The sequence below is a fragment of the Castor canadensis genome, chromosome 10 (genome assembly GCF_047511655.1).
Source record: "Castor canadensis chromosome 10, mCasCan1.hap1v2, whole genome shotgun sequence".
Lineage (NCBI taxonomy): Eukaryota > Metazoa > Chordata > Mammalia > Rodentia > Castoridae > Castor > Castor canadensis.
In genome coordinates, this window is record NC_133395.1 from 59335377 (window position 1) to 59356158 (window position 20782).

The following is a 20782-nucleotide window of genomic DNA, read 5'->3' on the forward strand; positions in this document are numbered from 1 at the left end:
ACTTTAAAGACAAAAAAAGGGCTAAATATAACATCTAAGAATGAAAAGTTTAGACATGAGATTAGATGCAGTGAAAAGTGGTAAGAAAAGTCTGAGTTTAAGACCCAGAAGGCAAAACAAAGTTTAAAACAATGAAAAACTTGAAAGGAAAGTTAAGAATCACGGAGGATACGATGGGAGAGTCAACAAAGGTCTAATAGCCGTACGTTGCTTAGAGTTACATTTAAAACAGAGGAATACAGAAAGGTTGAAAGAATGGGAAAAGATGTATCAAACACATATTAACCAAGAGAGTTGTCAGCAAAATAACTTTCAAGGCAAAAAGCACTGTCAGGGATAAGAGTCATCCTACAATGACAAGGGAGTAATTCACCTTATACACATAAGGTGAATACATTTAACAGCAAAGTCTTAAAATAATCCATTGAAAAACTGATCAAACTATAAAGAAAATGACAAATCCACAAATTTCACAATGATAATGTAAGGCTTAATTCACCTCTATAATGCTAAAATAAGCAGACATTAGAAAAATTAGATGGAGATTTGAAAATGTTAACAAACTTGATGTTAGAAACACACTTCGCATTGAACTATTAAAAATACAAGCAATGCACAACACTTAAAACTGAGTAACCACAAAATAAAATTTAACAAATACACATATCAAAGAACTGGCTTCAAATGGCATATTATCCAACAACAACTAAAATGTGAGGATATTTATAAAAAATCTGATTGGAAATCTAAAATCCAATTTCTACAAAACTCATGGAATAAAGAAGAAATCATATTAGAATTTATGAAGTGCTTACAATGGATACTAATAGAAATACTACATATTTCACAAGAGTAAAATATAACAACAGAAATTAATGAAACAGAACAAAAGAGACACAAAAGAACATAAATAAATTAGTTCTTTGAAAAGATTCAAAATGAGCCTTTGGCAGGATTAATCAAGGAAAAAATTAGGGAATAAATACAAGTACATATATAAGAGAGATCTAAAAAAGAAATTTAGAAATAACTTTTTATCAAAAATTTGAAACTAAATTTCCTGGAAAAAAAAATTTACCAGAACTGCTTCAAGAACAGTCAGAAAATCTACACAAACTTTAACTATTAGAGAAACTCGTTTGGCAGTAAAAACTCTAACCATCAGACAAATGTTACCAAACTTTCCTAGACCATATAACTAATCCTATGTAAACTGTTCTGAAGAGAATAAAGAAGCAATATATTTTCTATGGCTAGTATAACTGAAGTCCAACCCAAAGAAGGACAAAGTTAAAAAAAGAAAACTGCAGTGGTTTGCTAGAACTGGTTCATACTGGCATGCCAGAAATAGCTGTGAGTAATTCTTCCCTGCTCCACATTCAGCAACATTATGTTAGTAGCTCAAATTGCACTTATGGTAGGAGTTATTTATACCATGCGAACTGGCAACAGGTAAAAAAAAATCAAGACATTTTTCTGAAGAGTCAGTTGCTAAACACTTACCATTGTACCAATGATGGTAATGCCAATCACATTTAAAGAAATAAATGCTTAATTCAAAATTAAACTTTAATTTACTTATTCTAGAACTTTAAAAATGACAAAATTCCAAGAGAAATGCAAGGCTAATTCTAAAAAAAAAAAAACTAACAATAATCCTTTAAAATTTGAATCAAAGCAAAGAAGCTTATTGCATTTATATTCAACACTATTCCTGGAGGTGCCCAACAAGTTATTCTTAACAACAGAAAATAAATAATAATCAGAAACAAAGAGCCAAATCTGTCTGTTCCCATATATTTGTTAAGAAAATTAGAGCTATTAGGAAAATACAATAACATCATTTTAATGTAAGATTAATATATAAATACTGATTACCATTTCCATGAACCAGCAATAAGCATTAGAAAATACAATGATTTGAAAGACTCTCTTTACTGACACAGTTATTTTCAATAAACCACTGTCTGAAAAAAATTAGAAAAATTAAACATCCACTAATGTACAACTCGTTAACTATATACTAGTCAGTTGGGCGATGGTAAATGCTTTTTTGCAAAAGAAAAATGGCTCAAGATTCTGATATGTGATGGTTTGAAGCAAGTACAAATACCGAAGAATACAAAAATCCGTCATTTTTGACATCACTGAGTTTGAAAATTTACTATTTAAACTCTTTTGAATGATCCTTTTATCACATAAAGACCAGTTTATTAGAAATTACCTTCATGTGATTCTACTATTTTGCTTGCTAGTAATTTTCTTAGTATTCCACATTAATCAGGATGATTGTATATAATCTGACCAGGGAGTCTATAAATCCAATCAAGGGCCTTACTTGCATTTTGCTACTTAAATTAGTAATTCCAATACAGAATATGTAGAAAAAAAATCACAAATTCAACTGATTGAAAATTACTTTGACAAAATGATAACAATGAATGTTAGAAATACTGCATTTCAAAAAGAAATCTTAGGAGTTTTAACACTTTCTATGTGAACATACAAGATACAGTTCACTCTTGACCAGTCAAAAACCTTACCCTTTTCAGGTATCTCTGGACCTCTGCCCCTACTTCTGCCCATCCGGTCGTTCCTAATTTCACTTCGAGACTCATTTCTGGAGTCATTCCTTATTTCAGAACGAGAACTTTCTTCTCTCAAGTGATTTCTGCTGTAACTCCGGGATTCTTCCTGGTATGCATCTTCCTTTCGATGAGTGTCGCGACTTTCACGATCCCTGTAGTCATGGGAGTCACGAGTTGACCGAGAATCTCTGGGATCGCGGCTCTCTTTTGTGTCTCTGCTATAATCCCTCATCTCCCTAGACTCCCGGATGTCTCTGGAATCTCTTAGTTCCCTGCGGTCTCTAGTGTCTCTCCGGTCTCGACCATCTCGAGGTTCTCTGTCTTCTCTGTGGTCTCTAGAAGAACTCTGATCCTGTTCATATTCTCGTTCTTCTCTTGTGTCTTTTTCTCTATCCCTTTTTCCTCTAGTCTCTGCAACACAATTGGAAGTCAACTGTAATTCTTTTTACAAAGTTTCAGGAAACTAAACAATATATTTGACATAGAGTTTATAGAGCCTGTAAAATTACAATAGTAATTCAGGTTCTTTACAGAAAAAGAAAACATGGGCAAATAATAAAATTAAAACCATGTATATGCTGAAATTCAAAAGGCAATTTTGTTAACATTTAATAACTTTGTTTTTAATTGGATAAACATTAATATGAACTTTATCCATACTTAGATAAACTGAAACAAACAAATGGACCATTTATTTGTATCATTGATGACTTTTTAGACACCACTTTTAGATCTGGTGGCACACACTTTTATGAAATATTACGCTACACTAGAATACATATAACCACTTAAACGTATTTAAGCACTTGAGAGTAGCTGGTAGCTAGCAGGCTGGCTGGCAAAGAAATACTGTGAAATTCTGTTATTCCCCCTTCTGGAGCTTCTTAATGGTATCATGCTCATGTGTAATAGTCTCTAATAATCAAATAATTTCATTTTTTAAAATTAGAACTCATTGATTACATAAATCAACCTTGTCATTTTATATATAACGAAATAGAGGCCTGAGGCTTAGATGATTTAGTCACCTCATATTTCCACGGAATTTGCAAAGACTAGAATCTACTATTTAGATAAGCCTAGAAAAGGCATAGATTGATTATAACACAAATCTGTTGTATCACCAAAAAAATTAATGATAATTCTAAATAATCCCACCCCTTTAACAGGTGCTCTTATATCCTGGAATTATCCTAATCTGAGGCTATTTTAGTAGCAGCCTTATGCCCAAAACATTGTAAATTTACCTCATTTTCTCTTGCCCCTGGTGGCTAGGTGCATAGACTTTCTCGAGGACTCAAATATTTAGTATCTGTAATGCCCGTAGACTCACATCAATAACCTATCTCCCTTGCTAAGGCCTTTGCCCAGACACTAGATCTGCTTAAGGACAGAAGCAAAGGCAAGGCTCTATCCCTTTCTGTGCACCACTGTGACTTCTATTCCTCCACCAAGACCAAATGTCACTTAAAACAAGTTCACTTGTTCCAGATCCTTTTTCATGATGCACACCCATTGTCTTTACAAATACATTTAAGTATTGTATTCTATTCTTTACCCACCTACTCATCCTTCTAATGCAACCATCCTTATTTCAGTAAAGAACATTTAAATAGAGAGAAATAAACACCTGTAACATTTCTCTTAAAGAAAAATCCACTTTACATACTTGCTGTAACACAAGCTCTTCTTATCAAAAAAAAGTATGAGACTTGACTGCATATTATCTTCCTTTCATTAGGATGTTTAATAGTAATAAAGAATTTTCATTCAATAAGTAGTCATTGAATATGTACTATATTCTTGGTCAACTATAGTTGTTAAATATCTTCTTAAAATTAATAATTTTCCCATTTTATCAATGTTCTATAAACATTGTGCTGAAGTTCCATCAAGTGCTCCCAAAACTAACATAAACAATGTTCCATATACACGGCTGAGCTGATCTGGTTCAAAAATCTTGTACACAAGGAATAAGTCTATCAACTAGGTGCTTTTTCTGGATCCTATGTATAAATCAGCCGTTTTCATGAATAAAAGAATTTGATTAAATATTGCTGGCATTGTTGATAGGAGGAGAAAAACTAAGTTTCATCATTCTCTGTGCGTATAATGCTATACTCACAGAGAGGCATTTAAAAGTCATAGTAAAAGAAATGTTGCTGCAAGTAAGCAAGTTATTTCCTGAGTACTCACTAAGTTCAAAAGCCAACTCACGGGCTGGAGGAGTGACTCAAGTGGTAGAATGCCTGCCTGGCAAATGCAAGGCACTGAGATCAACCCCCAGAACTGCAATAAAAAATGAAAATGAAAACAAAACACCTCAGCCCAGGAATGGTGGCACATACCTGTGTGTAATCCTAACACTAGGGAGACTGAGAAAGGATTGTGAGTTTTAGGTCAGCCTGCACTACAAAGGAAGACCCGTTCCCAAAAAACAACAAGAACAATAAAAAAACTTAACAATTAAATAAACAAGGACAAGAAGTATAGGACGATGAGAACTACTGGGCTGTGCATCATCTTAGCTTGAATGAGGAGGATCATGTCTAACATTAACTTAATTCTCATGGATCTAGAAAGGAGAATCTTTGTTTAGCTCTTTCTGTGCAATGCTGGGGACAGAATGCAGGGCTTCCCACATGCTAAACAACAGCTCTACTGTATCAGCAGAAATTTGTCCCTTCTTCATTATGATTTACACCTAGAAATTCATTGACTTGGTTACACTGACTTGGTTACACTGGCAGTCTCAAAGTTTCCCCAGTCATCACCCCTTTATCAAAACACTTCCACACTTCTAATGCTTCTAACTCTGCTCCAATTTGCTGCTTTTTCCCCCTTTGTCTCCTTGGATTTTTTTTTTAATTTTTAAAATTTTTTCTGATGATGGGAATCAAAGTCAGGGCCTCATAAAAGCTAGACAAGCATTCCACCACTGAGCATACACCCAGAACCACCTCCTTGGTTTTAAAAGACATTAGCTAACTGAAAGGGATACTCTTCAACAATCAGATGGTCAACTGTACTGAAGAAACATCTTAAAAAAGGTGCTAACCTTGCACACCTGCAAATGCTCACTTGTGCATACTCAATACTTTACATTCCTGTGCCTCTTTAAGCATCTCCAATTTCCCTGGTCTGCATGAACCAGAAAACTTACATAGCACAGTCCTCCTCCATCCCTTATTATAATTTTAATGCATACAACCTAAGGAAAAGAACCCGCGAGGCTGCGTACCTTCCCGCCTTTCCTGACGCCGATCATGTGGCTGTGAAGTCCGTTCATGATCGTGCCTCCCTTTCTCTCGCATTGGAGAGCGGTGTCTTGGAGGGCTTTGCTTTCTCTGAGGAGAAGACAAACAATGTGAAGGATAAGGAGAAGCAGAACGTCGTAAAGATGGAGTTAACGTCCGCTGGTAAGATGGTGAAGGAGTTCTTTTCCGACGAGGAGAAGGAGAATGTCTTTGAATAGACGATCCTGACTGTGAGGACGATGAGTGATGTCTAGAAGATATAGGGGAATGATGCTGTCCTGCTGGGGAAGTAGATCTATGAGGGAAAACAACAGTGAAAAATGTGCTCAAGAGCCTTCAATTCTAGGCAAAGGAAAATCTTCAAAAACAAAATTTTAACTCACAATGCTATAATATTACAAGTAAGTTGCTTTTTTAAAGATGTGACTCATTTGTAAGTCAAGTGGAAGTGACAGCTCTTGAAGAAATATATAGTGCCTTTCTCACAAGTTTTGGTGTCAAGGCACACTATCTTTTCCGAGCAACATTCTCCTTGAGCAAAAAGTGTGTATCCTAACTTAAAGCATGGCATTAACTCAAAATATCTGATGGGGGAAAACCCACAACCATCTACAAAGAAAACACACTAATAAGATCTAGATAGGAAGTAGCTGTGAGAATGCTTTTAAATTCAAGGCTGTGGGAAAAAGGAAGCTGCTATGGGCTTGGTGTGGTCGCTCACACCTGCAATCTCAGCTACCAATCCTAGCTACTTGGGGGGCAGAAATCAAGAGGATCATGGTTCAAGGACAGACACTCCAGGCAAAAAAGCTAATGAGACTCTCTGGGTATGGTATTAAGTGCCTGTGGTCCCATCCACATGGGACCACATGATCCACGTGAGTGGATCACAGTCCAAGGCCAGCTCTTGGCCAAAAAGTGAGACCTCATTCAAAAAATAATTACAGCTAAAATGGCTGGGGGCATGTCTCAAGTGTCAGTCACCTACCTAGCAAGCATGAGGCCCTTAGTTCAAACTCCATACTGCTAACTAAAGGGGAAAACTATGCCAGGTAAGGCAAGCAAAGTCTGTGCTGCCTAAGGAAAAGAAACAAAGCATCTGCTCTTTTACCTTAAATAATCTGCCTTTATTAGTAGGCAAGACAAACTGAGACTCAGTATATAATTCCTCTTTAATTAAGGCCTCCAGTCCCTTCAAATCATCTCTCAATGCTACAGAGGAATACACATGAATCATGCCATAATCTGTATCTGAGAGATGGAGCACATATAACTAAAAAGTACCAGTATTTTAAAAAGAACATTCGAGACATCAGACACCCAAACAAAAATATTGCTCAAAGGAATAATTTTGGGGGATTAGATGCTTATTCAGAAAAAGTTCTGACATTCTAGTCAAAGTATTCTGGAATTACTTCACTGCTTATAATTTTTTAAAAACCATCTGCAATCGTGACAAAATCATTACTAATTCTAAACCAGGATTTCTAAACCTTTGTACTACTGATGTTTTATATTGGGCAATTCTTTGCGGGGGGAAAGGAGGTTCTGTACATTGTACAATGTTTATCTGCATCGCTGGCCAATGCTCACTAGACCAGTAGCAGCCCTTCCATCCTGATTTGTGACAATACAAATTACTTCAGACATTGCCAGATGTTCCCTAGAAGGCAAAATTACCCCTGCTACTCCGCTATGTTGTTTATAAATGATCCCTGTATAGATCTTTCATTAATAAAAGGTTTAAATCTATAAAATATATGTTAGTAAAGTCAGGAACATGATCCAATGTATTAAGAAGTATTTAGGCAAATAAACAAAAATATCTTATGGGTAATAGTTGACTAAAAAATAAAACATTCATCTGAACATCCAGTTATCTGTGATTCCACTGAAGCATATGCTTTTCATAAAAATTGCTAGTCCTTTCCAATAAAAATAAGTCATAGCCACTCAAATTTAATTGACTCCAAACAGAAATTTGTTTATTCACAAATACAAGTGGAAACACATAATAAGTCTTACCTAAATTTAGAAAACTGCTTATGATCAACACCATTTCAAATGCACCCCACTAAACAAGAAAATCACTATCGTCTGGTAAATTTCATAAAGTGTTAGTCAATTTAGAAATATCTAAGTTAATAAAATGAAGAGTATCTCTTTAAGTTTATCTTTGGGGTATACTTAAAATTGGTTCAAGAATATCTGTAAGTCTTTGGTGATTAGTTCTGAGAATGCTAAATCCAAAATAATTTATTTAGAACATCTTTAAAAAACACATTATAGGCCAATCACATTTCAATTCAAATTTGTTGCCTATAGCATGAAAGAAAGAACTTTAGTTCAAGCTTAAGATAATCAAACTAACATATTTAAGGATAGAAAACTAATGTGTTATCAAGTAATAGTGTTATCATTTTAAGTGTATTTTCTTCTTATACATCCTTTCAATTTCAGAAAGTTGTTGTCTTAATTTAAGTATCTTTATATTTTTTCTGTTAGCATTATTTTAAAAGTTTAATAGTGAAAAGAGAATACCTGATGATTAAGACAAGATGGGTCAAATTATAGATCAAGAGTCTAACTGGACCTGGACCTTTGCCCATTCTGCATGTGTAAAAGGTGTGACTCAAAGCAATGAAACTATGGTGAAATCTGATCAAAATTATTAGCACTTTGGCTATAGACTGTAACAGAAATAACTAAAGTACTTCTCCTTAGAATAGCAGATAAGAAACCAACCAATTCTAGAATATAAGGTTAGTTAATCTGAAATTACTGCTATTCTAACGTAAAAAGTATGTGTTTTTAAAGCATTTTACCTTAGAATTTAAAAGCATTACCTCATCTAATCCTGACCTGAATCCAAACAGGTAATATTAATGCACATTCTATAGCTGAAGAAAGAGGCTTTGAGAGAAGAAGTAACTTGTTAGTTCAGGGTGTTCTATTGGCAGAGCCAGTTAAAATGTCTTGTTTGTATAAATTCATGGCTTGTCCATTTTTCATTACACAGTAACTCAAAAAGAAGAGACTGAGATCCCTCTGAAGAATTATAATTTCCCTAAACAAATACTAATTTCATGAAAGAACAAATTTGGAAACAATTCAAAAAGAAGCAAGGGATATGTTTCTTATCAAATCTATAAGCATTTCATAAATCTTGTGAATCTGGAAAATAACCCTATTGAAAACTCATGCAAAAATCCTCAACAAAATACTAGTAAACTTATTTCAACAGCACATTAAAAGGATCACATACCTTGATCACGCAGAATTTATTGTATACTATTGGTGGGATTGTAAAATGGTGTAATTGCCATGGAAAATAGTATGGAAATTCCTCAAAAACTTAAAATACAACTATCATGTAACCTAGCAATCCTACTTCTGGGTATCTATCCACAGCAACTGAAAGTAGAGTCTTGAAGATAGACTTGTATGCCCATGTTATAGCAGTACTATTCTAGCAGCTAAAGGGTATAAGCAACACAAATGTCCATTAACACCTGAATGAATAAACAATTACGGTTTGTGCCACATGAAATACTATTCAGCCTTAAAAAAAAACAAAAGAATTTCTGTCATGTTATAAGATGAGCCCTAAGATATTAAGCTAAGAGAAGTCAGTCAGAAAAAGTCAAATACTGTAAGATTCTACTTATATGAGGTACTGAAAACTGTCAAATTCAAATTGACAGAAACATATGTACAATGATGGTTACCAATGGCTAGAAGGGGAAAAAGAGGAAAGTTATTGTTTGATGAGTACAGTTTCAGATTTGCAAAATGGCAAGAGGGCGGAACAGGTTCTGCCTGAAGGGTGGGGTCAGAGGGAAGTGGCCCAAATAATGTATACACATGTAAGTAAATGCAAAAACAATAAAATAATATAAATAAAAGTTACTTGTAACAACTGCAAAAAAAACCCAAAAAACAAAAGTTCTAGAGTTCTGTTTCATAATTTACTAAATCATTTACTGAATACTTCTGAATTGTACATTTAAAAAAGGTTAAGATGGTGGTATTTTTAAGTTAATGTTTACTAAATTACCCACAAGTCATTATGAGAACTACTAAACATAATATTTACAGTTGAAAATAAAACAAAAATCCCATTATACTAATGCCTAAAGCATCTGCACAATAAATACTCTATATTCTATAAAAAAGTAATATTGTTTAAATAAAACATGCAATCCTACTTACCTTGGCTTGTCTCTTTTTTCTCTTTGCCTTTCAAAGTCCCGTCCTCTTTCCTTTCCATCTCTTGGTTTTTCTTCTATCCTATCTTTCACTTTATACTTTTCTTTGTATTTTTTCCCCAGAGCAATATCTTCTAGTATAGGAGGGGGTGGACTGGGAGTACGTGGCCCTTTCTTTTTACTTTGGTTGCCTTTTGAATTCCTGAAGGAAAGAAAAAGCTATCATTAAAGATTCAAATATTTTTGGAATATCAAATGGATTTAAAAAAAAAATAGCACCATTCTTTCCAGTTACTATGTTATATACTAGTAAGTAATACTGGCAGGGAGGACCTTACAGAAAGCAAAGAATTACTTGCTACTTATTTTATTAACTCTATTATTAAACAAAATAATTGCTTTAGTGCATTTTAAAGCTCAAATAGAAAAGTAGATGAAGTAAAAATCACCTATAATTCTATTACCTAAAAATAACTTGTTAACATTTGATATTCTTCCACACTTTCCCATGCCTCTTTCTTTCTCTTATTTACTCACATAAAATTGGATATTCACACACAAAAAAATGAAGCTGGACTGTCTCTTGTGCCATATGTAAAATTAACTCAATCTGGATTAAAGACCTAAACATAAACCTAAAAAACTCCTAGAAGAAAATAGGGAGGAAAAGCTTTTTAACATTAGATTTGGCCACGGTTTCTTAGCTATGACAACTAAGGCATACAAAGGCAAAATAGAAAATGGGGACTATATCAAACATAAAAAATTTTGTGTGTCATGATAAAAGCGAGAGCACACAAGGGAGGGGTGAGGATAGGTAAGACACCTAAAAAATTAGCTAGCATTTGTTGCCCTTAACGCAGAGAAACTAAAGCAGATACCTTAAAGCAACTGAGGCCAATAGGAAAAGGGGAACAGGTACTAGAGAAAAGGTTAGATCAAAAAGAATTAACCTAGAAGGTAACACCCACGCACAGGAAATCAATGTGAGTCAATGCCCTGTATAGCTATCCTTATCTCAACCAGCAAAAACCCTTGTTCCTTCCTATTATTGCTTATACTCTCTCTACAACAAAATTAGAGATAAGGGCAAAATAGTTTCTGCTGGGTATTGAGGGGGGGGAGAGGGAGGGGGCGGAGTGGGTGGTAAGGGAGGGGGTGGGGGCAGGGGGGAGAAATGAACCAAGCCTTGTATGCACATATGAATAATAAAAGAAAAATGAAGAAAAAAAATTTGTGTGTCAAAGGATACAGTCTGTAGTGAAAAGGCAACCTACAGCATGGGAGAAAATATTTGCAAATCACATTTAGAGAGTTAACCTATTTTCTCATCATTGGAAACAACTGTTAATCGCTCTCTTACATATACACACTGCATTTTTGTTTTCTGGCTGGGGGCACATGGGCATTTTTCTATAACAAAAACTAGAATTAGGTAATCACTTCAACAGATTATATAGGATTTCCTGTTACAGATTATACAGGATTTCCTTAAGTAGATGCCCTATAACTTCTTCAATAAATTTCATACTCGTAAGTTTTTCAGGTAGTTTTCAATTCTCAATTCTTAAATCACAAATATGGCCTAAAGTTATAGAATTTTACTTTTCACATTTAAGTCTTTAATCAACTTATAATTGATTTTTGGGTACAGACTATCTTTCATTAGGCACTTCAATTTTATATAAGTGGTATAACTTTGATCCCTTATGCATCTAAAACTGGCTTGAACAACAGTTTACTGCATAGCATTTTCCTATCAAAATTCTTTTTTTGTAAAAGCTCTCTAAATAGTTATATTTATAGCATTTAAAGCCACAGATGTGAAGTCCAAACATTCAATTTTTTTTCTTTTCAGGTGAACTGGCTTTTCTGTTGGAACACCTATAAAATATTAATCCTTGGGAGGTATAAAAAAAATTTTCCAAATCCAAGTTTTTTTTTTTCAGTCTTAGCCAGCACTCAATGGACTGTTGCACTCTGAATTTCCTCAATTTCATTGTTTTTTTCATCACTGCTTTGTACAGCCAAAATCTCTTCGAGTTATTATACTCTTACTCCAATTCCTAGACCTCTCATGTCATTCCTTTCTCATTTTACTTTCCAATATCTTAAACTTGTGTTCAAACTCAATAATTTTTCTTTTAACTAGCAACCACCCTACTAATTCTAAATTTGGCAATCTCATTATTCTTTTATTTTCAGTTTGAAAACCTTTTTTCCCCCAAAATGTTCTAATCAAATTTTTCTCCCAAATCAGTAACTCAACTTGTCAATGCAATACTCCCTCAAGTGTACCAAATTATGAATTATTTTAATAATTAAATTTGGTCCTGTTTTCTGTATCAACACTTCTGTGTAAGACATCTATTCTGAGTATTCAGACTGGTACTGGGTTTTTAAGTGGCTCTTTGTTTTCATACATCTGGTGACTTTCTAGTATCAATTCGTTTTATTATCTATTGACATTTGTAAGGGAGGACATAAGCCTAAATCCTAGAACTTGTTTCCTATTATCTTGAGTCTTCTAGTCTCAAGTTTCCTCAGACATAAAGATAGCAATTTAGTCTTTAAAATTAGTGGTAAGATTTTAAAAGGATAAAAGCATCTGACTCATGGTTAGCATTCAAAAAATTTAGCTCTCTTGGTCCTTATCCCTATTTCTTATTATCACTTAAGAACTTGCTTAAGAAATTACTAAAATATAATGACCAGATCTATTTTCATCCTTGCCTTCTATGAATAAAAGCATACTAGCCACAAATTTCACTGCATATTTATGAGATGACTCAGACTTCTTATGCATCTAACAGATTAGTAATAAATATTCTTATCTTCAAATATTTGCCCACTTTAAAGATAGAAACTAAATACTTGGCACCTGTATTAAAAATTCAAAGATAAGAATGATAGACGAATTCTTGCAGAAACTGTATTTTCATATTAGTGCCTGTCACAGAAACTAACTGATGTTTATCAATCTTTTCTCCTAGGCACTGTGCTGAACCATACTGACTATACGTTTTTGAAATTAGAGGTGGCCAAGGGACCAAGATCTGGCCAAAGAAACGTGAGCAAAAATGATATATGGTACATCTAGTCCTGATTCTCTAAGGAAGGTATAGACCATGCAATTACAAAGTACGGAGCTAAATGAATGCAATATTCAATTAATTTTTTTCCTCATATATTCCACTCTTTGGTTTCCTTGAAAGTTCAAGAAAATAAGAGTCATGTAGTCAGAAAGCACCTGGGTCACTGAATTTCCATGTATAGGACAACAGCTATTAATTAGAAATACCCATTTTGATTTCACTTGAATAAGAAGTAAACTTGTTATGTTACACCACTGACATTTTGGAATTTAGCTGTTATTATAACCAGGATTATCCTAATAGACTTACTAAAGAGAGACTTTTTCACATTACCTCTAGTAATATATGTGTTTGGAAAACACAATTATGTTATACTGCATCATTTTCCAGAGGAAGGAAGGAGAATGTTGCATTGTGAAATCAACAAAACTGTCTGACATCTTTTTAAGTCAATTCTTTTAGTAGTATTGAATCCACTTCCTATTTTTGGCAGAGTCTACTTGTCTACTTTTATCATTTTTAGATTCTTCTCTCTAAACTACTTCTTTTAAACAGCTTTTGACAGATTTCCTAATTTTCTGTGCAAAGAAGTATCAAGAAAAATTTACCTAATAAAAAATAAGATTAAAACTGCAGATGGACAGAATAGATAAAATATTCATTATTTTAAATCACATTGTACCTCACATCTCTGAATAAATCTTACCATCATACTAGCTCTTAGAATGTTAAAGAAAAATGCCTGCTTTCAGGGAGAAGTATTAGGCTTAATTTGTCAGTAATTATTTTTGTCCACTCAGAATGATAACCTAGTAAGACCAAGAAGTTTGTTCACCTGCCAGGTATCCCATTTAACTTACTAGTATTGTTTGAAATACCACTGAATTTTAACTGAAATTCTAATCCTTACTTGTTTTTAATACATTTTCAAGCAGTTTATAGTTTTATAGCTTTTTTCATTGCTGGATGGCAAAAAAATTAAAAGCAGATTATCTGACATACTCCAGGCAATGTAAACTGCATAAAGAAACACTATACGTAACTCAGTGTTTTCTTTGTATTTTTAATGTACTGTTTCCCAGGACCTTATGCTCTATCGTTAACGTAAAGTGAACATTAAAGTCAAAAACATATTGGAATATAGGAGATATAGAAATTAAGTCAATGAGACAAATATTTATCAAAGGATGAGCCTCTAACCAAGTGCTAAAAGAGATAATATAAAAAACAGATAAATTAATCCTTCATCTAAATAGTAATTAAAATATTCTGTAAAAAGATTAAATTTCAAAGATTTTGTGAATGACAAATTGAAGGAAGGATATGTCTGGCATGCAATTTATTAGAGAAGTGAATGTAATTGAGGAAAAGTTATATAGTTGGTTAGTCAAAAGGAAAAAGAGAAAGTGGGATGGACTGCATCACTCTATGGTTCTACTTCATCCACATCCCTTTGAAATATTTACTCAATCCCAGGAACAAAATTGAGGATCAAGTTACCCTTACTGAATGCCTTATTACAATGCAAAGCTCTATGCAAAGTATGCACTGTGGGAACACAGAACAATGAACCATCAAGATCCCAATTTTCAAGAGGCTTAAATTTAATAGAGGTTGTAAAACATACATATCATAGCTAAAATATAATGCAAAAGGCAATTAAGAACAGAAAGGCATAAACAAAATTTGATAAGTACACAAAGGGAACAGAAATTATGTTCAATAAGGAGAAATGGGAAAACTTAATGGAAAATTTAGAATTTAAGCTAGAGATCAAAAGATTGAGGATAGAAAACTGCAGGTAGGAGGGATAATAGAAATAGTGACAAGACAGAAAAGATCAAAGTATGAATGTCTTTTTAAGGAATCTCAATTTCATTCTATAGAATGGCCACTGAGTTTTTCAATGGTATAATAAGTTGATCAACTTGTTCTTTTAAGATTTCTCTAACAGCATCTGTAAAATGAATGGGTTGAGGAGTTGATTGAAAACATGTATGTCTGGGCAGGGCTGACACTATATAATGCACATACAGTTAAATGATATAATAATCTAGGCAAAAAGTAACTGGAGTCTGATTTACAGTGAGTGTCTCTACAAAATAAAAGAAAGGAGACAAATATAAGCCTCATTATAAATTGAGACAGACAGTATTTGTCAAGTGATCAAATATTAGGCAGGTTTTTAGTTATTAAAAAAGTAAAATCAGTATATACTCTTTACTCAAAATAAAATTTAAATAGTAGAGTGATAATACATGAAAAAACATGTCTGCTGCAGCCAGACTTGGTGGCTCAAGAATGTAATCTAGTTAGGTGAGAAGTGGAGATCAGGAGGATCACTGTTCAAGGCCAGCCCAGGCAAAAAGTTCATGAGACTCCATCTCAACCAATGCCTGGGCATGGTAGCACATCCCTGTCATCCCAACTGAGCAAGAAAGCACAAACAGGAGTATCATGGTACAGACCAGTCCAGGCATAAAGCAAGACCCTATCTCAAAAATAACTAACACCAGAAGAGTTGGTGGAGTATCTCAAGAGGAATGTCTGCCTACCAAGCATGAGGTCCTAAATTCAATCCCCAATATTGTCATTAAAAGAAAACCAGAAATATGTCTGCTGCCTTATTCTTAGTCACTGATGTAATTATGTTACTCATTTCTATTTTTATTTCTTCAGCTGGCTACTACAATAATTCTAAATAATATACCCATCTGCTAGATGCATATCTTAAAAAATCTAATCTCTTCATCATGCACAGAGATAACAAAAATGTTTACTGTACATACTTTCTAATACCTAAAACCTGAAAACAAATGTTTAACAGAAAAACAAATGAATATGTATTCAAAATGAATGCGCTAAGACTACATGTATCAAAATAGATAAATATAAAACTTAAGTGAAATAAGTTGGACAAGGAAAGTCACATGATATATTTGCATTACATGGATGAAAGCAATACTATAATACGCAAAATAATATATATTAGTGAATATATAAACCTGCATGCCCATAAACACCAAACTAATAGTAGAGGATAAGAAATGTACATATTATGCTTTTTTTCTTAAAAAGTAGAAAGCTCTGAAGCATATAAGAATGTGACATATTTGTTTCATTGTTCTGTACAATTTTCTTTTACTTTTAAAATAAGTTAAAAAAGTTTACTCTAAGTAGCAAATGTACTAAATGTACCCACCTATAACCCACTAAGTAATTCCTTTTAGTTACCTTTCAAAAAAGATACTGCTTTCTGGCACTATCACCTTACTGACCTCTGCTGGTCCAACAAAGGAGACGATACTGCAGATGTCTTCCTATCTTTCTTGCTAGCTGAAGATGACTTGGGGCTTGATTTTCGCTTTGGAGATTTGCTAGACTTTCTTAGAGAAGGTGATGGAGACAATTTTGATCTAACCACTTCTGGTGAAACCTTTCAAAAGAATTCAGGGAATTAATTCAGAAACTTATCCACTAACTATACAACAAAGCATACATCTTAAAATCATTTTTAAAAAAACCTATCAGATTAAAAATTAAGTACTACTACAATTTACCATTTATTGATATTATTCTAACTCCTGAAACCATGTGTTTAGCCTAAGATAATAAACTGCTCTAACATACACCAGTATCAAGAACACAAATTAAACTCCTCAGAAAAATCATGTATTGCCATTTGTGGTGGCTCACACCTATAATCCTAGTTACTCAGGAGGCAGAGACTGGGAGGATCAGGTTCAAGGACATCCCAAGCAAAAAAATTAGTGAGACCCCATTCTCAACCAATAAAAGCTGGCAATCCAGCTATGTGGGAAGCATAAATAGAAGGATCTGGTCCAGATCTTCCTGAGCATAAACGCAAGACCCTATATTGGAAAAAATAACTAAAGCAAAAAGGGCTGGGGGTTGGCTCAAGTGATAAAAGTGCCTGCCTAGCAAGTGCAAGTCCCTGAGTTCCAACCCTAGTATTGCAAAAAGAAAAGAAGTATCATAAGTTATTTTCAAATGAATTTTATTTCTGTACTTTAGAAAAGTGAACAAGGCATTTTAGAAACAGCATGTGCCTAAAACAGACATGCAGACTCAAATCCCATTTTATATTAGCTTGTAATTCTAGGCAACAGAGTTTCAATTTTGTTCAACATCAAAAAATATTTCCTATTATCTAATAGATTAATGTAAAGATTAAATGATTAACAGAAATGGAGTAGTTAATATGCAGTGAGTTGATCAATGTATCAGTATTCTCATATAATTTAAGATGCAGCAAGCAGCTGATTTCTGTGATCAATATCCATGTTGATATTAATTACCAGCATGTATTGCAATAAATAGGATACCTCCTTTTTAATGATGATTTCTTCTCTCTTCTCCATGTTTTCTTGCTCCAGCTTCATTAATTCCCTCTGTATCTTCTGACGCTTCATTTCCAATGATAACTCATGAACATAGTCATAATTAATATCACCATTGTCAGAATCTTTAAAAGAAAAATTCCATTATTTGTCAAAGTATCGCAATTATCTATATAAAGTTACAGCTTTTAAAAATTAATCTTACACAAATTTAAATGGAGGTTCTTTCATTAGAATAACATTCTTCTAAAACAGAAGAATAAGAGTAATAAATAGTGTCTAAATAAAGAACTAAAATCACGTGATTGATTGATTTCTTTATGAAAAGCATATACTTTTAAGGGTTCTGGGTTTTCTGAAAGTGATTTGGGGTTGTCTGAGGATTGGGTCTTCTGTTAACATGAATTTAAAAGTTACAATTAGCTCAGTGGTACAGTGATTGCCTAGCATGAAGAAAGCCCTGGCTTCAATCTTCAGCACTGAGCAAAGTTATATTAGGTGCAACATTACTTCTGTAACTTGTCATTTTTATGTGTGAGACAACTGATTTATAGCTAAATTAATTTTAATGCTAGTGTATACATTAGTGTTAGAATGCACATATGCTAACTTAAAGGATTTTTAACAATTTTATTTTAGTTGACTATTTCCTTAGATAAGAATTATCCATCTCAATAGATCTGATGCATCAAATCTTTTCTGATGAAAGAGATATAAAGGTTGGTTTTAAAGGAAAAAAGAAAAAGGAAAGCTGATGTGGTAGTACACATCTGTAATCCCAGCTACTTAGGAGGTGGAGATAAAGACTATTTACAGCCTGGGCAAAAATTAGAACGATTTCATCTCAACCAACAAGCTAGGCATGGTGGTGCATGCCTGTGATCCCAGCTGCACAGTAGGCATAGGTAGGAGGATTGAAGTTCAGCCCCAGACAAAAACCTTAAGACCCTCCCTGAAAAATACCTGAAGCAAAAAAGGACTGGGCATATGGCTCAAGTGGTAGAGCCTAGCAAGAGTAAAGCCCAAAGTTAGAAACCAGTACAGTCAAAAATAAAGGAGAAAGAAGAATGGTGTGAAGGTCTTTTATTACAGCAGGTAGCAGTTTTCAATGGCTACTATCAGGAGCATCCCACACCCTCATGTGCCATAAATGCCAAGAAGCCTGAAGGAAGAAATTCAATGACTCCTATCCTAATCCATGACGGTGAAGGTTTCACTGACCACAAGCTGAATTAGGTACTTTCTCAAGCTAATTTTTAATCCTTTAGATCATTTCTTAACCTGAGGTAAAGAAATAAGAGGAAGTTTCTGCTGGGTATTGAGGGGGTGGGGGAGAGAGGGAGGGGACGGAGTGGGTGGTAAGGGAGGGAGTGGGGGCAGGGGGGAGAAATGAACCAAGCCTTGTATGCACATATGAATAATAAAAGAAAAAAAAAAGGAACTAAAAACCACTAAAGAGTACTTTAACTTGACTGCTTAAACACAGGCAACAGATGTCATTGTCATGTATAGTTCCAATGCATTAGAATGCAATTACTCATTCATGCTTGGGGACTTAGGGTGTAGCTATGTATTCATCATGTATGTGACCAAACTTGATTACTCATTTTATGTTGGGAATATGATGATATCTCAGTGAATTATAAAAGACTAAATCACATTTTTCAGACAGAAAGCAATTACTAAATTTTTAAGGTCATATAGTTTTTCTACATAAAATGATTGCAGATACTGAATTTAATAAATTAATTATAGTTATCTCTAGTTAGTATTTTGTACTCCATTGATATGCTGCACATAAGGAGCCAATTAATTGGCTCGAGAACATTCTTAACTTCTATCATTAAATATCCAGAAAGTAAACAGTAATTAATTGAGGAGAATGAGAGTGTTTTTGAAAGTATTATGAATGCCTTAGCCATGTAAAAACCACTATCTGGAAATTTCATCAATACAGACCATATAAGAAATGAGAAAATGGCTTTAAGTACTCAATTTCCAACCACCCAATCAAGGGTGAGACATTTGAGTCTTCAGTCAAAGAGTACTCTATATATCCATATATAATATAAATATTATAGCCAAAATTCAAATGTTTTCCTAGAATATAAGAAAAGGAACAAAACAGAAAACACAAAGTATAGGATGGAACTCAAAAAAAGAGTCTACAATGTCTCATACATCTCATAGTTTGAGGTTAGCACAATTACATTACAAAAATTGATTCATAAAATGATCCTAAGTAACTGGAAATATATTAAATATGATTAGAATGGCATATTTAACAAAGCAGAAAATATTTTAAATATATAACAGAAAAATACATGCAACACATTAAGAAAATGACATTCTTTATATGTAAAAAACTCTTACTAATGAACAGAACAAGTAAATAACACAATAAATTCACAAAAACAGAAAAAAGCAAATAATACATAAATATGCCTTTTTCAAGTATTATTGAGTTATTTTTTCCTAATTATAGTATTGTTTGTGAGGGTTCAGATAAAGGACCTGCTCACTCTCTGGTGGTAGCAATGTAAAATAGTACATCCATCCTGTAAAACAATTTGTTACTATAGGTACAATCCTTAAGAACATTCAAACTTTTAATCTAACAACTTTACTTCTAGTAATTTATTGCATGAAAATAAACAAGTTCCCTTTATATTCCTTCAACTACCATCCTTACTGCAATGGTAACACTGTTAACAGTTTAATGATGCATAAAAATAAACCTTTACATTTTCTCATTAAAGAAATGAACTGCCAGGTGTGGCGGTGCACATATATAATCCCAACACCCAGGAGGCTCAGGCAGGATTACGAGATGGAGTCCAGTCTGGGTTACAAAGCAAGTTTGACCTGGGTTACACAGTGAGTTTGAGGCCAGCCTGGGCTACACAGCAAGACCCTGTCTCAGATACACACAACACACACACACACACACACACACACACACACACACACACACACACAAATGGAATCAAAAGAACAAACACTGCCCTATAAACAAGATCCCTCCATGTCTTAATACAGCTCAGTTGCCTTCATTTTTCCATCTGCAAAGCATTCCATAAGAATGAACATCCCACAACTTACTTGGTCAGTTTCCTTTTGACAGACATATAGTTAGTTTTCAATATTTTACTACTATAAACAGGACTTTAATGAACATTCTGATATCTACTTTGGTTCACAAGTACAAATACTTCTTTATGGCAAATTTCTTAAATTCAGTTTAAGAAGAATATAACTTCTATTTTTACTACG

The 20782-nt window shown here is 33.8% G+C and overlaps 1 protein-coding gene across 8 annotated transcripts in view; it reads right to left on the reverse strand.

Moving 5' to 3' along the window:
• Zc3h13 (zinc finger CCCH-type containing 13) overlaps nt 1–20782 on the reverse strand; it is a 72613-nt gene that overhangs the window by 22358 nt on the left and 29473 nt on the right. For all 8 annotated transcript variants that reach the window (XM_074043364.1, XM_074043365.1, XM_074043366.1 and 5 more), the window contains 5 exons: nt 17495–17634; nt 16427–16584; nt 10058–10255; nt 5830–6140; nt 2544–2999 (listed from right to left, as the gene is read on the reverse strand). In XM_074043364.1, the coding sequence (XP_073899465.1) occupies nt 2544–2999; nt 5830–6140; nt 10058–10255; nt 16427–16584; nt 17495–17634 (1263 nt within the window). The remainder of the gene's footprint in view (nt 1–2543; nt 3000–5829; nt 6141–10057; nt 10256–16426; nt 16585–17494; nt 17635–20782) is intronic.